The sequence below is a fragment of the Hyla sarda genome, chromosome 5, assembly GCF_029499605.1.
Source record: "Hyla sarda isolate aHylSar1 chromosome 5, aHylSar1.hap1, whole genome shotgun sequence".
In the NCBI taxonomy this organism is placed as follows: domain Eukaryota; kingdom Metazoa; phylum Chordata; class Amphibia; order Anura; family Hylidae; genus Hyla; species Hyla sarda.
Genome location: NC_079193.1, coordinates 68488298 through 68507073, shown reverse-complemented (window position 1 = coordinate 68507073; position 18776 = coordinate 68488298). Strand labels below are relative to the sequence as shown.

General features: G+C 42.1%; 1 protein-coding gene across 1 annotated transcript in view; it reads left to right on the top strand.

Moving 5' to 3' along the window:
• Positions 1-18776, top strand: part of NUB1 (negative regulator of ubiquitin like proteins 1) — an 81299-nt gene that overhangs the window by 53870 nt on the left and 8653 nt on the right. Inside the window, exons 10-14 of the mRNA XM_056519629.1 lie at positions 534-641; positions 3286-3438; positions 4554-4700; positions 14773-14862; positions 18533-18716. Coding sequence (XP_056375604.1) covers positions 534-641; positions 3286-3438; positions 4554-4700; positions 14773-14862; positions 18533-18716 — 682 coding nt within the window. The remainder of the gene's footprint in view (positions 1-533; positions 642-3285; positions 3439-4553; positions 4701-14772; positions 14863-18532; positions 18717-18776) is intronic.

Sequence of the window (18776 nt, the reverse complement as noted above, 5' to 3'; positions counted from 1 at the left end):
CAACTTAGCATTGTATTATATTGCATTGTATTATATTAGCATTGTCCATATTGCTGTATTCCTGTCCTTACTATTATTTAGAATTTAATCCCTTTCTTCCCAGAAAAAAATGTTTTTTTTGCGGATTAAGTCTTCTATGTGTTTAGTTTGGAGCTTACTAGAAAAAGCAATTTAAGGAAATGTTGGCAAATAAAATATCATTCGGGGGGTAGTTTGTAATGTGCTCCAGTATAAATGTGACATTAATTCCCACCCACTAATATGGGTGTTTCTACACGGCTGTGCCAGAGTTTTATTAGTAAATGTTCTATTGTAATAAATAAGGCAGCTGACTGCCCATGTAAACATGGTGGCAAGTGAGCTTGTCAGAGCCGAATAACATCTTGTATGTTTTTTCGGATGTTTTGTGATCGTGGATTAAAAAAAATTATAATTAAAAGTGAAAAATTATGCTGCAAGTTTATAGGAAATTTCATACTGCCACCTTTTTGTAATTGTTGGTATTTATTGTTTGTTGTTTTTACTTGATGCAGGGGAGTTACGGGAGAGAGAAAGTTCTGTTCCTGAGACTCTATCTGCTGCAGGGGATAGTGAATTACCACAATGGTAGGGCCAGAGAGGCGACAGAGAAACTGTCCGAGGTAAGAGACTGACCATATGTACAGGTTATGTTTAAAATGTGCTCATAATGCTTTAGATGGGAACAGTACATGTGTAGTTAGTGCTGACTTGATAGTTGGCGTACTACATAGCACAGTGTTTCCCAACCAGGGTGCCTCCAGCTGTTACAAAACTACAATTCCCACCATGCCTGGACAGCCGTTGGCTGTCCGGGCATGGTGGGAGTTGTAGTTTTGCAACAGCTGGAGGCACCCTGTTTGGGAAACACTGACATAGCATAATGCACTTTGCAGGGAGCAGGGATGTCTCTTCTACACAAATGTCTGTACTCTCTTTTGTAATTTCCATGGCACTTTATGCTATTAGCATGAAAGTAGTGTAGGGACGGCAGGATAGGGATGCTTTATGCGTCACTAGCTTACTGTTGCTAGATTCCAGATGCTTGATGACCAGCACAGGAAATCTAAGCCCACTGCACTTACTTACCTAATTCCGCTTGATTTCACAAGGTTTCCTGGGAAAAAAGTAGAAGGGGCGCCATATATTTGCACACAACGTCCCCCTCTACGGAGATTGTGCACCAAAATCTGGCGCACTGTCTGTTTTTGCCCAGGACGCTCTGTAACAGGTAAACAGAGACATTGCTGGACCGATGAGAAGTATAACTGGCAAGTAAGTATGAAAACACAAATTGTGTCGCAATACTCGTACCGACCCCTACAAATACATTGAACCTTGGGTGCAGCGCACAAAACTGTGTAGAGCTGTGTGCTGAAATCAACAGTAAAGATGTTGCGAAACTGTGATGTCACCTCTGACATTTTCAATGCTGGCTACGTGTGTATATCTCCAAAATGCTCAGTAAGGCTGGGTTCACACTATGATCCGGCTGGGGGGAGCGAAAACCGGGCGCTCCTGTATCTTATTAATTTCAATGAGCCGACCGGAGTCAAACGATGAGTAAGTAGTCCCCTCGGCGTGGAGCTCCTCTCACCTAGTCCCTTTCTTTGGCCATCAGCGACGCCCCCTCCTCTTGATTGACGGGCCGCGTCATCGCTCTGCTCACTGAACAGACAGAGCAGAGCGATGATTCGGCCGGTCAATCAAGCAGAGGGGGCGTCGCTGCCGGTCGAAGAAGGGGACTAGGTGAGAGGAGCTCCCCGCCCAGTGGAATAATTGCAGGCGCAGTGGTGACTTATTTATAAGGATGGTCATGCGATAGAAAAGCCGGTCCGGCTTTGAAACGCGTTGTACATGTTCCAAGTTTTTATGCGTATAAACCTACATGATCAGTACTGTATCCTCCTTCTGTGGTGAGGCAGTGCACATTGGATTCTCTTTGTCTGGTGGAGTTTGGAGTTGTATTCATTGAGCTTATAAAGTGGATTTAAAGGGGTACTCCGGTGCTTAGACATCTTATTCCCTATCCAAAGGATAGGGGATAAGATGCCTGATCGCGGGAGTCCCGCCGCTGGGGACCCCCGTGATCTTGCACGCGGCACCCCGTTTGTAATCAGTCCCCGGAGCGTGTTCGCTCCGGGACTGATTACCGGCGACCACAGGGCCGACGGCGTGTGACGTCAAGCCTCCGCCCCCGTTTGACGTCACGCTCCGCCCCTCAATGCAAGCCTACGGGAGGGGGCGTGATAGCTGTCACGCCCCCGCCCATAGGCTTGCATTGAGGGGCGGAGCGTGACATCACACGGGGGCGGAGGCGTGACGTCACACGCCGCCCGCCCTGTGGTCGCTGGTAATCAGTCCCGGAGCGAACATGCTCCGGGGACTGATTACAAACGGGGTGCCGCGTACAAGATCACGGGGGTCCCCAGCGGCGGGATCAGGCATCTTATCCTTTGTATAGGGGATAAGATGTCTAAGCACCGGAGAACCCCTTTAAGTATTGTGATTAGAATAAAGGAGTATAATTGAGCATTTATTTATTTCATTTCCTTCAGCATCAAACTATTCATTTTGTTATTTCTACTTTAAGTAATAAGAGTCTGTGGGTAATAGGGGAGAATTTTTATTTTATTTTCCTGCTTAAAGGGTAATTCTTAGATAGCAGATTTGTTGCAGACATTTCTGCAACTGAAAATCTGTTCCATATATATGAAATGTTTGCAACAAGTCTGCCACGCGTGATTCACCCTTAATAAAACACAAACTGTTAGGCAATTTCTGTGGAAGATTTTTCTGGCATAGAAATTCATTTTCTGGTATCTGCAGAAAGAATAGACATGTAATTTTTTTCTGTGGACTCCGCATGGAATAGATTGCAGTCTATGAGATGACGAATTCCCGAGCGGTCCTAGGGCCGGCATATTATGCCTGTGCTCCACATTTGTGGCAAAGTCCTCACCGAGATTTTCCATGTGAACCTAGCCTTAGAGATCAGGGTTGCAGTATGCGGAAACTTTGTTTAAAAAGGTAATTGGAACAGTGCCTTAAAACTGTCATTGCTATATCTAAAATGACAATCTTGTTCTGGGTTGTATATCTGATTGTCCTATTTTTTTCTTCTTTAACAAGAAACAAAATAAGACCCAGAACACTCGTAAACAAGTTTTGTTGAGTGGCTTAATTTTGGATTTCAAAACTCAAACATTACATTAGTAAAGGGAAAAAAATTAAATTTAATTTTTTAATCTGATTATATTTTTTCAGGCACACAGATTGTACAATGAACTATCCATAGACCCTACAAAGGTGGAGACTCTCTTACAGCTGGGATGTTCAGCTCAGGAGGCACGCCTGGCACTAAGAGCCTGCGATGGGAATGTGGAACATGCTGCAAATCATATCGCATGTAAACGAGAGGTACAGGCACTGAGAAAGTGGTGGGTTGTGTATGAAAACTAATGACGGGAAAAACAGCGCTAACACACAAGCAACAACTCATTTTCTAAAATTCTGTTGAAAAAAATGCTAGGAAAGGTATACAGTTGAGTTCCTTGAACTTGATGAAAAGTATGTGCAAATTATTATACATATATAATATACATGTAATATATCATGGTCTGCATTCAGACAAAACTTACTGATGAATGTTCCAGTTAAATAAAGGTATTTATTTAATGAATTCAGTTGTAATAACATGTTACATTCTAGTGAATGTCGCACCATCAAAAAGTATGAACATTTAAAGAGTACCTGTCATGATCTTAATACATTTTTTAATCCTCCCAGTTCACTCCCCCCATCATGATAAACCACCCCCTGCTCTTATTTTTATAAATTTTTGGTTTTCTACCTTGATATTATGCTGTATCTTCTGCCCAGTCTCAGTCCATTCCAGCAGGTGTGACATCATTTGAAGCCCTGCAGCTGAGATTGGCTGAGACCACAACCCTCCTCAGCTATTAACTCTAACTGAACTTCACAGTGTGCTCAGATCTGCCCAGCAGCTGCAAAAGGAAGCAGAAATATCCAGCACAATGTTAAGCACAATATTTAGCACTATGCACTGAAGGCATCATGACTCTACAACAGTGTTTCCCAATAAGGGTGCCTCCAGCTGTTGCAAAATTACAATTCCCAGCATGCCTGGACAGGCATGCTGGTAGTTGTATGTTTGCACCAGCTAGAGACACCCTGCTCTACAGTCTAGCTCAGCTCAAAGGGAAAGGGAGCTGAAATTTTCAGCTCTATACACTGTGCTGAACTGAGGTTCCACATGCATTTCCTGACTTTTGTCTCTGCCAGGCTGTTGCAGGAGACAATCTGCTAGCAGGACTGCAGGTAGGCAACTTTTAGGGGTTAATTTACATTTTATTAAGAATTATATTAGAAAAGTAATTCAAATAGGCTAATCTATAATATATTGAATTTTTTATTGATGGTGACAGATACCATTAAAATTTAATTTAAAAAAAGTGACCTTTCTAAAAAGTTTAACTGATTTTATTTTTTTTCACTATTTTAATATCTTTTAGGAGAAAGCAAAGATAAGAAAAGAAGAGCGAGAGAAGAGAAAAAAGAGGCTGGATAAGATTAATATCTTGAGGGGGATGGGCTATTCTGAGACTGCTGCAGCAGAAGCCCTAAGTCAAGCACGAGGAAACATTGACCGTGCAGTGCAGGTACGTGACTCATTGTTTGAGAACATGAAGTAAACCTTATCCACCTAAAACACCAATGTCTTTCAGTTTTCAAATCTAAAAAAAATTACCAGTGTTCATAAGTGATTAAATCAGTCCAAGCAGCCAAGTACATTAAGTGGTTTCCAAATTGGATTTTGGCAGAACTAGATAAGTAAAGAGGTCAGATAAGCTAGAAACATGCATTGCTTTGGTTCTCTTCTTTTATATACTGTCAAGATTTATTGCAGTGAAAAAAAAGTTCAACTACTACGCACTCCCTTGCTTATTAGGTCAGAGGTTAGAAAGGAAGGTTACATGGAAGCTAAGTAGTAAAAAAGAATAATTATCAGAGTTAATTGGCAATGTGCAAAAGAAACACTGCAAAAACACTAAACAAGCAAGATTGGATCAAATTATTATCAAACTCATGTAAAGTAATTTAGTGCAACTCTAGATATATACAATTCTATTCTGTTCCTTATGCCACTTAAATGGGAGGCCTAGGGAGCAGAGAAAGTATTACTCCATGTCCGCCCTATGCTTGTCTAAGAAGTATAGCCTCTCAGACGACAGGGAGCAGGTACCATATGACAATGTCGGCAACATTTGCGGCTATGGACCATCGCATGAAGGTGTAGTTTCACCTGCATTTGGCGATATGGTACCTTACCCCCCTCTCTTCCGAGCTCAGGGTGGAAGTAAAGATCCAGGGAGCAAGAAAGTCATACCTTTGCTGCTCCCCAGACAATCTATGTAATTTGGGGGAAAAAAATGACACACGTATGCGAGACTTGCTAAGCAAAATGCACTAGAATTGTATCTCAAATTGAACCAAAAATGGGTGTCCATAACATGCTAGATTCATGTGTGCCCCTAATTAGACTGTTTTAAAAACTGGCTAGTAAATGGGGTGTGTCTAAGGGTGCGTGCACACCACATTTTGCAATACAGTTCCTGTATCAGGTTTTTGATGAAAAACAGATTCCTCCAAAACCTGACTAAACTGTATCAAAAAGTGTGTACAAATTTTTAACCCATATACGGTTTGGAAAATGATGTCCGGTTGCATCTGTTTTCTTTAAGAAAAAAACGTATACGTTTTTAACTTTTCGCTCCATTTTGAATAAAGTTTCACTTGTTTGCACAGTTTTTTTTCTTGGAATTTCAATCAAAGTAAAAAACTGTATGGTGAAAACCTGATGGAACCGTACGCACATACAGTTCTGTACGGTTCCGATTGACTCCCATGTTAAAAAAAAAACTTATACGGTTTAATACAGTTTTTCACCCGGACCAAAAAACGTGGTAGACTACAGTTTTGGGTACGGGTAAAAAACTGTACAAAACGTGTGAGATGCAAAACGGACTAAACCGAATGATGCGTTTGACATACGGTTTACAATGTTAAGTCAATGTATACAGTTTTCTATATGGTTCTGTACGGTTTTTAACTTGAAACCGTATACGGGAACTGTAAAAGAAGTTATAAAATGGCCAAGACTATTGGATTAACGTAAATTCACAAAGCGGTATTGTGAGGAAAAACATCTTAAATATCTAGCAAGATGGCCCATACTGTGTCTATCACACAGCGTGCACCTTTTTGAAAAAAAATTGACTATAGCCCTTTTTTCATCATTTACTGTGCTGCATGTAAAATTCCTACAGCAACCTACTGCAGGGCTCCACAAATCCCAGGTGCCAGGTTGCTATGGAGACCTAGAATTTTGTGCTAGTGTCTAGGTTGTTGTCCACCTTTTCCAATCAGGGTTATCCATTTAAAAAAAAAAATCAAACTGTTTTAAAACCAACTATTTTACTTACCTTCACCTCTGTTCCCGTGTTGATCCCCCATTCTGCCTGGTGTTACATTTACTGCGGCAGTCAGGTGACCGCCACAACCAATCACAAAAAAAATGTCCCTTTTTTTAAAAATTAGTCTATACAGAGGAGACTGCTTTAAAAGTATGATATGTGAGCCAGCATGGAATTTTTTACCTATTTAGAGTAAAGAAAATAAAAAAAAAAAGGTTAAGAAAAATTATGGTTTTCAAGAGTGGACATACAGCCGTACTAGGAACAGTGTTTATTATCATTGTTAGTCTTCCCTACAAAGCACTGCTCCAGGAAACAGCCATTCATTATAGGGAATATAGAATTATTGTGATAGCTGATAAAGGAAAGCATAGTGCAGAGAACCCCGAGGCCCCACTAACTATCACATGTCAGTGACCGTAGTGGTCTGCTCATATGGGATAGAGGGATTGATCCCCCTCCCCCGCTCCAGGGCCCAGGTGTGACCGCAACCTCTGCACCCCCTACAGTTACACCCCTGCTGCAGAGCTATACGTAAGTTTTATTATTTTCGCTTCATGCATTGCCAAGTATTTGACATTAAATGACAGCCTGACCTTTGTCAGAGAATTGATGCAAAACTCCACACCCATTTCTTCTCAGTATTTCGGAACACTTGTCTCTTTCTTTTTAATCCTTTATTGCATGGGGAAATATAATTCCGAAATATCATCTTCTTTCCCCCCCCGGGCTGTATTTATTGATCCTGTTAAGACAAGCCTCCATCTGGTTCTAATATGATAAATCATTGTAAGGGCCTCTATGTCTTGCTCATCAACCACAGACTTGGAGATCTGCTTGTTTTTAGATCCAGGATATTGTAGAGAAGTGAAGTTCTGTCAGCAGGGCTGGGTTATTCATGTTCCCAAAGGAAAGGTTTTGATGCCCCCTCAAGTCCTAGTGGCTGCTGGCAGCATGAAAGGAGTTAAAGAGCACCTGTGGTTTTTATCACTTTTTAGACCCGGGTGCTCAGATTATAATTGTGTTTCTACTTTCTTGCTATGTCCTCCCATTCCTAAAATAAAGGGGTTTACTTTTTGGTTGACTTTGTACTTTTCACAGAATAGTCAGATGGGCGGAACTTACTATTGCCAAATGGGGTGTGAATGCTCGGCTCAGGGGGTGTGATTCGGTGCTTCATTAATTCACCCCCTGCACATGATCCATGTATTCACACCCATTGTGCAATAACGTTTCCTCCGATCTGATCATTCAACCAAATAGTAAAACTTAGTAAAACATTTTTTAGGATTGACCACAGGTTTTCTTTAACCCCTTAAGGACTCAGCCCATTTTGGCCTTAAGGACTCAGACAATTAAATTTTGACGTTTTCATTTTTTCCTCCTCGCCTTCTAAAAATCATAACTCTTTTATATTTTCATCCACAGACTAGTATGAGGGCTTGTTTTTTGCGTGACCAGTTGTCCTTTGTAATGACATCACTCATTATATCATAAAATGTATGGCGCAACCAAAAAACACTATTTTTGTGGGGAAATTAAAACGAAAAACGCAATTTTGCTAATTTTGGATGGTTTTGTTTTCACGCCGTACAATTTATGGTAAAAATGACATGTGTTCTTTATTCTGAGGGTCAATACGATTAAAATGATACCCATTATTACATACTTTTATATTATTGTTGCGCTTAAAAAAAATCACAAACTTTTTAACCAAATTAGTACGTTTATAATCCCTTTATTTTGATGACCTCTAACTTTTTTATTTTTCCGTATAAGTGGCGGTATGGGGGGCTCATTTTTTGCGCCATGATCTGTACTTTTTTTTGATACCACATTTGCATATAAAAAACTTTTAATACATTTTTTATAATTTTTTTTTTAATAAAATGTATTAAAAAAGTAGGAATTTTGGACTTTTTAAATTTTTTTTTCGTTCACGCCGTTCACCGTACGGGATCATTAACATTTTATTTTAATAGTTCGGACATTTACGCACGCGGCGATACCAAATATGTCTATAAAAAATGTTTTTTACGCTTTTTGGGGGTAAAATAGGAAAAAACGGACGTTTTACTTTTTTATTTACTTTTACTTTTACATTTTTTTACATTTTTTCTTACACTTGAATAGTCCCCATAGGGGACTATTCATAGCAATACCATGATTGCTAATACTGATCTGTTCTATGTATAGGACATAGAACAGATCAGTATTATCGGTCATCTTCTGCTCTGGTCTGCTCGATCACAGACCAGAGCAGGAGACGCCGGGAGCCGCACGGAGGAAGGTGAGGGGACCTCCGTGCGGCGTTATGAATGATCGGATCCCCGCAGCAGTGCTGCGGGCGATCCGATCGTTCATTTAAATCGCGAACTGCCGCAGATGCCGGGATCTGTATTGATCCCGGCACCTGAGGGGTTAATGGCGGACGCCCGCGAGATCGCGGGCGTCGGCCATTGCCGGCGGGTCCCTGGCTGCGATCAGCAGCCGGGATCAGCCGCGCATGACACGGGCATCGCTCCGATGCCCGCGGTTATGCTTAGGATGTAAATGTACGTCCTGGTGCGTTAAGTACCACCTCACCAGGACGTACATTTACGTCCTGCGTCCTTAAGGGGTTAAAGAGGTTGTCCCTGATTTATCAAAGTCATCTTAACTTTTTGCAAATGGGTTCTCCTTACACTCCCCCAACAGATAATGTCAAGAAAATCAGGATCAGGCTCGTTGAACTTCAATGCTCAATCCTTTTGCACTTCCTGAAGCTAAGCCACCTCCTGCTATGTCTGCCTGTGGCTTACCCCCCCCCCCCCCCCCCCTTTTATTAAAAGCAGACCTGTCCGTACAAAAACTGGTGTAAATATGGCTAGATAGAACTAGTCATCAGGATTCCATGCATGCCCTTTTTATCTTCATAGTTCTTTTCAGCGCCAAGATATAAGCTTTTGTGTTAATATGTAAAAATGGCTTAAAGGAGTTCTGTAGTGAAACCTAATTTATCCCCTATCCAAAAGATAGGGGATAAGTTATAAATTGCGGGGGTCTGACCGGTGGGACCCCTCACATTCTCCTGAACAGAGCCCCGCTAGTCTGCTGGAAGATGGCATGCTGACTCCCGCACGGAGCGGTGTCTGACACACCCCCTCCATGTATCCCATAGAGATACATGGAGGGAGCGTGTCGGCCGCAGCTTCCTGAGGGGGTTGGAATGCCCGATTCAAGCAGCCTGCCAGGGCCCCAGTCAGGAGATCGCAAGGGGGGGTCCCAACGGTCAGACCCCCTCCCCCCCCCCCCCCCCGATTTATAATTTATCCCCTATCCTTTGTATAGGGGATAAGTTATATTTCACTGCACTACTTCTTTAAATTCCAGGGGAGGGGGGGGGGGGGGGCTTTCCCCAGCAGGACAAGAGCCCAAAGTTAGGTAGCCCATTTCCTTTTTACTCAATGGCCACATACCTGCTGTCAATCAAAGGCAGGGTAGGTGGGTGTATGTTGGCTGGAATGAAGGAGATGAAAAAGAGGACATAGGTTGGCTAACCCTGGACTCTTGTCATGCTGGGAAACTTCCCTTGCACACTTAAGTCTCATTTACGTAATAACAAAAAGACTAATATCTGGGCACTGGAAAAGCCAATTGAAATATAAAATGCTCACGAGAATCCTTGGCTAGCCATGTGCTTATTTACACTCTTACAGGACTGCTTTAAATCAAATGCACTCTCAGCCAAGTTAAGTGTGCATATGTTCTGGGGAGGCAGGGCGAATAGCTGCTAGTTATTAGCCGTGTATGGACACCTTATATAGGTTTTCTGTGACTTTTATATTGATGGCCTATTCTTAGCATAGGCCTTCAATATCAGATTGGTGAGGGCCAGACCTCTGATACTCCTGCTGATTGAAGTGGCTGCTGCAACCTCTCCATTTCCTACTGGTCACTTCTTCAAAGATTAAAGTGAATGGGACAAGTTGCAATTCCAGGTAAAGCCCATGTCCCTTCAGTCATATGATCTTAGTGGGTGCCTGGATTTGGACACACACCTATATAAATAGTAGGTTTACAAAGTAAAAATTATGAAACCTAGTATAGAAAAAAACTTCCCTTTCAGTACCTCAGCAGCTGTATCTTCACTGTATACCCTGACATGAAAGTGACCCATGTATAACAGTTTTGTTTCTCAGTAAGTGGGCCTAAATATAAAGTGCTTGCATCCGTATTCTACATATCGTATGATTAAAAAAAATAAGAGATGAAATCTAAAGTACTTTGCCTCGGCTCCCTGTCGTTTTAATACAAGATAATATCTTCTAAAAACATAGATTATTTCTAGAAAAAGTTCAAACATGGTGATGCCTGCAAGTGCTGGAAGGACCTGTAACCTTCCAGTCATTGGATTTCAATCTGGAATAAAAATCGTGGTACCTGATAGCCGTCAATTCCAACTGGAATGTGCACGCTATAGATTTTCCTAGTGTTCCAGGCCTGTATATGATGTCATGATAAAAATCCAGAAGTTTTCTTTCGGTCATGAAATTGGAATGTTAATGGAACAGAAACATCCCTTAAGTGAACCTGTCATACTAGATTAAGAAACGCACCACTTTACCCTAACTAGGACTGTCACCACTTTTCTATTATGAAATGCAGGAGCAGACATACTGTATTGTCCATCAGGGTTTTTCTGCTGTCATTGATCTGTGACTCAATAACAAAGTCTTTGGCACGACTTTCCCCACGCAGTGTATGGCAGTACCATTCAGGTAATCGGGAGGGGGTGAAATAATAGGGATTCCCTTTAAAGGGGTTATCTGGGAAAGGTAAGCTTATCCCCTATCCACAAGTTTCTGATCAGAGGCCCGATTGCTGGGACCCTCGATGATCTCCATAACTGGGCCCACCTTCTATCTTTCCAGCCCCCACTTTCTCTGAAGTGACCACCTGCTCTGTCAATCACCAAAGGACATCGCTGCAGCCGGTGTCGGCATTCACTCCCGAGACCAGTTTGTCTTAGGTGGGAGCCAGAGCGCTCAGAGTTATGAGACTGGTCCCGTTCTGGAGATTGTGGGGGGTCCCAATGGTCAGTCCCACTGTGATCACACACTTATCCCCTATCCTGTGGATTAGTTTTATTCCTCGGATAACCCCTTTAAAGGTGCAATCGCACCACGTTTTTGCAATACAGTTCCCGTATCAGATTTTTGATGAAAAACGGATTCCTCAAAACCTGACTAAACTGTATCAAAAAGTGTGTACAAATTTTAACCCGTCTACAGTTTGAACAATTATGTCCGGTTGCATCTGGTTTTTAAGAAAAAAAAATAGACGTTTTTAACATTTTACTCCATTATGAATAAAGTTTCACTTGTTTGATTGAAATTCCAAGAAAAAAATTGTGTAAAGTCAAAAGCCATATGGTGCAAACCAGATGGGACCGTACGCAAATACAGTTCTCTACGGTTCCCATTGACTCCCATGTTTAAAAAAAAAAAAAGTACACTGTTTCAATACGGTTTTTCACTTGGACCAAAAACCGTGGTAGACTACTTGTTTTGGGTACAGGAAAAAAACTGACAAAACCGAACAAGATGCAAAACGGATTCAACCGGATGCATCTTTTGGAATACGGTTTTCCTTGGAGAATCAATGCATACGGTTTTCAATACGGTTCCGTACGGTTTTCAAATTGAAAACGTATACGGGAACTGTATTGCAAAAACGTGGTGTGAACGCACCCTAACTTCTCTCTAAGCAGTTATGAGCAGAATAAATTCTGTCCTTATGTTGTGGGTCAAATGCAGTTGAATATATTTCGGCAGAAGTCACACTTGCAGGTCAGTGCGGTTATCATCTTGGCTTTAGCTACAAAATGAAAATCCTGCGCTTGTTTCCATCCTGTTCTGCAAAAATCTGTGCAGAAAGACGCAGCTCATGCTGGACAGTACAACTGCTGAACTGACCGTACAACACACAGTGAGTGCCATGCACAAGGTGTTTTTTTCTGATGAATGGGACTGGGGCACAAAACTTGATGGAAACAGCAACTGTACCGCCCAGAGTGAGCTGCGTCTCTCTCTACATCGGTCTTTGCAGAATGAGTGGGATACAAACACTGAAGTTTAATAGACATTAATAGACTACTGTGTTACAAAACTGCATGGCTATTACCAATGAAACTGCTTGCAACTAAAGTCAAGTTAAAATTGCACCTTCCCTTTTGTCAGTGTGGTACATGGAGGCACCTTGGCCATGTTTCGTCTACAACAGTGTTTCCCAACCAGGGTGCCTCCAGCTGTTGCAAAACTACAACTCCCAGCATGCCCGGACAGCCAAAGGCTGTCCGGGCATGCTGGGAGTTGTAGTTTTGCAACAGCTGGAGGCACCCTGGTTGGAAAACGCTGGTCTACAATGTGACAACACAGCCTAAGTCTAAGGTTGCATTCACATCACTTTTCCACTCTATGGCTGCTGGATCTGACAGGAGAATTTCAAAACTGCTTCCTGCCAGACCCATGCTGAACCCCATCCATTTCAATGAGGCGAATTAAGTCAGCTAGTCACTCTGGTCGGGTTATTTTCAGACCATACCCGTTTTTTTGCCCATACTGAAAACCATTCTCTGCCGGACAGCTGAAACATAAATGTGAATGTAATCGTTGGCTACGCTGAGACTTTGTTGCATTACCAATTTTAACCACAGAGTGACAGCTACAGTCTACAAGATTGGATTCAACTTCATTCTATTCTTCATCTCTTCAGCTATAGCACAATAGTTAAAGGGAAACTGACAGCCGGTTGACCAGCACCAAACCAAATACACAGGGTATAGTCCTTGTGGTTAAAATAATGTATAACTTACTGGAGATACAGGGAGTATAAGCCTCTGTTGCTAATATGCAAATGTTGTCCTTTGCGCAATGCGAGATCCGGCATGCCCATCCATGTGAGTGCGAGGCATATGGGAGCAGAGAGGACGGCGGCAGTGTTGCTGGGTATGCCAGGTCCTGTCATATTGCGCAAAGGATGACATTTAAATGTTAGCAACAGGTTAATACACCCTGTATCTCCCGAATGGAGGCACTGATCCGGGTATGTTTTATGCATGGTTTTAAAGGAGATCCCTGGTGGAAAAAAACACTTTCGGATAGGGGATAAGTAGCTGATCTCAGGGGCCCCCGCGATCACCGGGACGGGACCTGGCCCTCAGTGAGGAGCGTGTGCTGCAGCCGGAACACGCTCCATTCATTCCTATGGGAGCACCGAAAAGAGCAGAGTAGAGCTCTCAGGCATCATCGGCACTCCCATAGAAATACAGTGGTCCCTCAACATACGATGGTAATTCGTTCCAAATGAACCATCGTTAGTTGAAACCATCGTATGTTGAGGGATCCGTGCAATGTAAAGTATAGGAAGTTATACTCACCTGTCCCCGACGCTCTGGACCATCACCACTGCCCTGGATGTCACCCTCCATCGTTGTCGCCGCGTCCCCGGGGTGTCCCGCCGCTCCGGACCGCCTCTGCTGGCTGGGATCGTTGCTCTTCATCATCATCATCATCATCACGTCGCTGTGCACGCCGTTCCTATTGTATGACGGGACAGCGTTCACAGCGACGTGTTGATGATGAAGGAGAGCGACGGCGATACAGCGGTGCCCAAAGAGGACCGTATGGAACGTTGGGGACAGGTGAGTGACCATGACCGGACCACACGGGACACTGTAAGTGGCTATCCGGCGGCAGCTGAAGCAGTCTGCGCTGCCGGATAGCCGTTATTGCTATGGCCCCGACATACAAAACCATTGTATGTTGATACTGCCTTCAACATGTGATGGCCTCTGAGAGGCCATCGCATCTTGAAATTATCGTATGTCATCGCAGGTCGGGGGGATGGAGTGTGTGCCTTCTACCGCCAGATGACACGCGCTCCTCACTGAGAGCGCCGGTGTCCCGTCCCGGTGATAACAGGGGGCACCAATGGTCGAACCTCCTGCAATCAGCTACTAATCCCCTATCCTGTGGATAGGAAATACGTTATTTTTCACTGGAGTACTCCTTTATTCAGGTTCAGCTGCACTATTTCCCTGTGTATTGTGTTTAGTGCGAGTAAACTGGCTGTCAGTTTCATATTTAAATGAATCCGTAGCAATACAAAGAGTCTCCCTGTATCCTCAGCCTAAGCCTTGAGTTTATAGGAATAGCTTGTATTAAGTTTTTTTTATGATAAATACTGTAAAATGTGTTTCTCGTTACCATAATAGATTCTCCTTGATAGCCCAGAGATGCTTATCCCCCGTGATGATCCAGCAGGCAGTGATTTATACAATGTGCCTCAAGAGCGTGTAGATCAGGTAAGAGTGTGTTTTATTTATCTGCACCAAATCTTGTGGCTTTTTTGTGGATTTTCTGCTGTGGATTTTGGTGCAGATTATATTAATGTTGCAGAAGAAGAAAAAAAACACAAACCTAAAACTCAAAAACTACTGTGGATTCATTGCAGAATTTGACTTCCCCATTGAAATCAATGGGAAAAATCTGCACGTGCTGCAGATTTAAAATCTCCTTTTCTGCTACTGTAAAATGTTGTGGATTTTCTGTACATAAATCTGCTGCAGCATATCCATCCTGTCTGCAGAGATAACCCAACCAGAAGACACTACAGGGTGTAAATCCCCTAAAGGAAGTCTCTGCAGTCTTTTACGGAGAATTCACCAGCCAGAACGTTTTTGTTTGTTTTGTTTTGTATTGTTTTTTTTTTGTTTTTTTAAACATCAATTGAAAACCTTTTTCTATTTATTTTTTGTTTATTTTTAAAAATTTGCTTCTCAATCCAGAACTAAAAAAAATGAGTCTTTTACGCCACTAAACCAGAGATAGAAAGGTGTTACAATTAAACTGCCTTTCCCCACCTAGTAAAAGTGACAACTAAAATAATGTATACTACAGTATTCCATTAGTCTGGTGTCTACTAATCTAAAAAGCCAACACTTGTTTCTTAATGATAATTGCGATTGTCACAAGACCAGAACCAGAAGACTGCGCTGAGTACATACTGTCAAATCTGGATCTCCAACACTTTGATTTTGTAGAAAAAAGTAGCCCCGCATTACAAGTGCCCCAATTCCCTATAAGGGACCATTCGCGCGGAGGGATTTCCATGCGAAATCCAGCAGAAAGTTCCGCTCTGATATTCTGTTGCAGCAGAGTCTCATTGTTTTCAATGGGATTCTGCTGTATCGCACACATGGCACAATTTCCGCGGTGGAAATATCTGCTGTGTGAATTGAAATACTACACTCTGCAGAACAAACAAACATGTTTATTCGTTCTGCCAAAAACACTCAGAAATACATTGCCGCCTGTAAAGATGGAAAATCTCCGAGCGGTCCTAGCACCGGTTTGTTCTGCTGTCCGAGTGGAATAGTTCTGCCGTGTGAGAGTTCTTGGAACTACTTTTTCTAGGAGAAAATAAAATTTACCATGAGATTCGGATTTGGTAATTTGTGCTGTAACTCGGCTCATCTGTGCTCCCCAGTATAGCGTCTCATGTATGTAATGAAGCATGCCATGATTTATACAGAATTCAACGGAATAATCATATACAGGTTTACTGTAGGGCCTATCAACCTTTTTAGCAACCCTATTACAGCCTTAGCACTACATTTTGGGCTGGCATCCTCACATCTCTTCTAACATGCCATCTTTTGTATGGAGGCCCATTAAATGCAGATTATAATAATCCAGCACCCATCGAGTCTCATTAATACTGGATTAAAGGAACATTACAGTATTTCCAAGACACCATTAAAGTAAGCCTCATCTAGACACAAACATATAGTATAATGGTCTGGGATAGTTTTTTTGGCAGTGAGCTAATGTATTCTCCCAAGCTCCAAGCTATCATATAACATTATTTTAGATTTGCACAGCAACCACCTGGATGTTACAGTCCAGGACATCATTCTTCCCAAGCCGCGCATCGCTCCGCACATCAGCACAGTGGATCAAGCGGGTCTGCAGAAATGCTGATGTAGCAGAGTGTCAGGGCTTGAGAGAGTGCTGATAAATCTGACATGATAAATACACATACGGAGGTAATATAGACCATTTGGCTAATGCTCCTAGAATAAGGAGAAAGCAAAGCAGATTAGCCAAGGATTTATTATTCACGGATCAAAGGTGAATGTTTTCCATGTGTTTTCTGTGCCCGTGTCCCTTCCCTCACACACAAAGTGTTTTCTATACTCCATGTTTGCATTCTTGTTCTTTTGTGTCCCGGTTTGTATATTACAACGTGATTTCCTTTGGGAAAACTATTGGACATGCTAGAGAGACGCTGCAAGATGGCGTCTTTATGAGGACAGTTGGGTTATTCCTGCAGGTTCTTTTCATTAACCCCTTCACAACTTCAATAGGTTAGGTCAGCGCAGATAGTTTTTGTGTGGCACCAACATCATTGTTCACTATCACTGTGAACAATCTGGACTCAGGCTATCATTCATAAAAAACATTTGTGTTTCCCAACCAGTGTGCCTCCAGCAGTTGCAAAACTACAACTTTCAGTATGCCTGGACAACTGAAGGCTGTCCGAGCATGCTGAGAGTGGTAGTTTTGCAACTGCTGGAGGCACACTTGAGGGGAAAAAAAACTGCAGTACATCACCAAGTATTAGTCCATTGAGAGTAAACCAGTATATATTTACAATTTTCTTTCCTATAAGCAAAGATTTGGGAATCCAGCCCCCCCAGTAGAGAAAGGCTATTTCCTGCATCTGCCATAAGGGCTTATGAAGATTGTCCTTAAAACCCTCAATGGTGTAAACAGATGTGTGTTGTCGTAAGTAGATGTCCAACTATATACTCAGACATCCATAGGAGAGAATATAAAGGGTCCTTCAGCCATTTTTGTAGCATCCAGAGGGGGTCATAGGCACACACCCCTACTGATGACAATTTAAAGGGGTTCTCCCCTGGAAAACTTTTTTTTAATCACTTGGTACCAGAAAGTTAAACAGATTTGTAAATTACTTCTATTTAAAAATCTTAATCCTTCCAGAACTTATCAGCTGCTGTATGATCCACAGGAAGTTCTTTTCTTTCTGAATTTCCTTTATTTCTGACCATAGACCTCCCTGCTGACACTTCTGTCCATTTTAGGAACTGTCCGAAGCAGGATAGGTTTGCTATGGGGATTTGCCCCTACTCTGGACAGTTCCTAAAATGGAGGTGTCAGCAGAGAGCACTGTGGTCAGACAGAAAGGAAATTCAAAAGAAAAGAACTTCCTCTGGAACATACAGCAGCTGATAAGTACAGGAAGGAATATGATTTTTAAATAGAAGTAATTTTGAAATCTGTTTAACTTTCTGGCACCAGTTGATAAAAAAAAAAAAAAAAAAAAGTTTTCCAGTGGTTTACACCAAGTTTTGTTATACATTTTGGATGTGTTTTTTTGTTTTTGTTTTTTTTAACGGATCTCTTACTGGATCCATATTCTTCATTGTTTGGCTGCCTTCACATTAGACACAATCAGATGAGACAGGACGACAGTATAAAGCATATCTTGCTAGTACTAATGGGTTTTTCAAAACACATAAAATTACAATTTTCTTCCCAGGCTGAAGTGTCAAGGAGGCAGGGCTGAGCTGTTTTTAGCCCCGCCTCCTTGACACCTGAGGCCGGGGAGAAAATGATAATTTTATAAGTTATGGCAAACCCATCAACACTAATAAAGGGGTGTTTAATAGTCTTGTCCTGTGACCTATATGAGGTCATCTGAAGCTCATACTGTAACTATGAGTGTTCAGATTCACCTAATATAAATAAAATAAAAAAATCTGATGGGTCACTTATTTTCAATGTAATATTTTGTCTGCAGCCACTCATGTTAAACTATTTTGAGCCATTCTCTGTAAGCCTGATCATTTTACCTGCTACAGAAGATTTATCTGATGGAAGAAATGTTTGCTTTTTCTGTACTGTTACAAAAAAAATAGTCTAATTCTTCATGTCTTTATTTCCTAGCTGGTGTATATTGGGTTTACTCCTGAGGCAGCTAAGGCAGCTCTCCAGCTTTACATGGGTAATGTGGAATTAGCTTCTCAGATTCTGGCTCATTACCAAGGAATCCTCCCTCCTCACCTACTCCAAGACCTGGTAAACTCTCCCAACTTAAAGGATTCCCATGCATCATCCTCAGAATCTGCAGGTATAGTAATTAAAGGCTAGGCTATATGGACACCTAAATACAGCAGGACTTCCAGCTCCC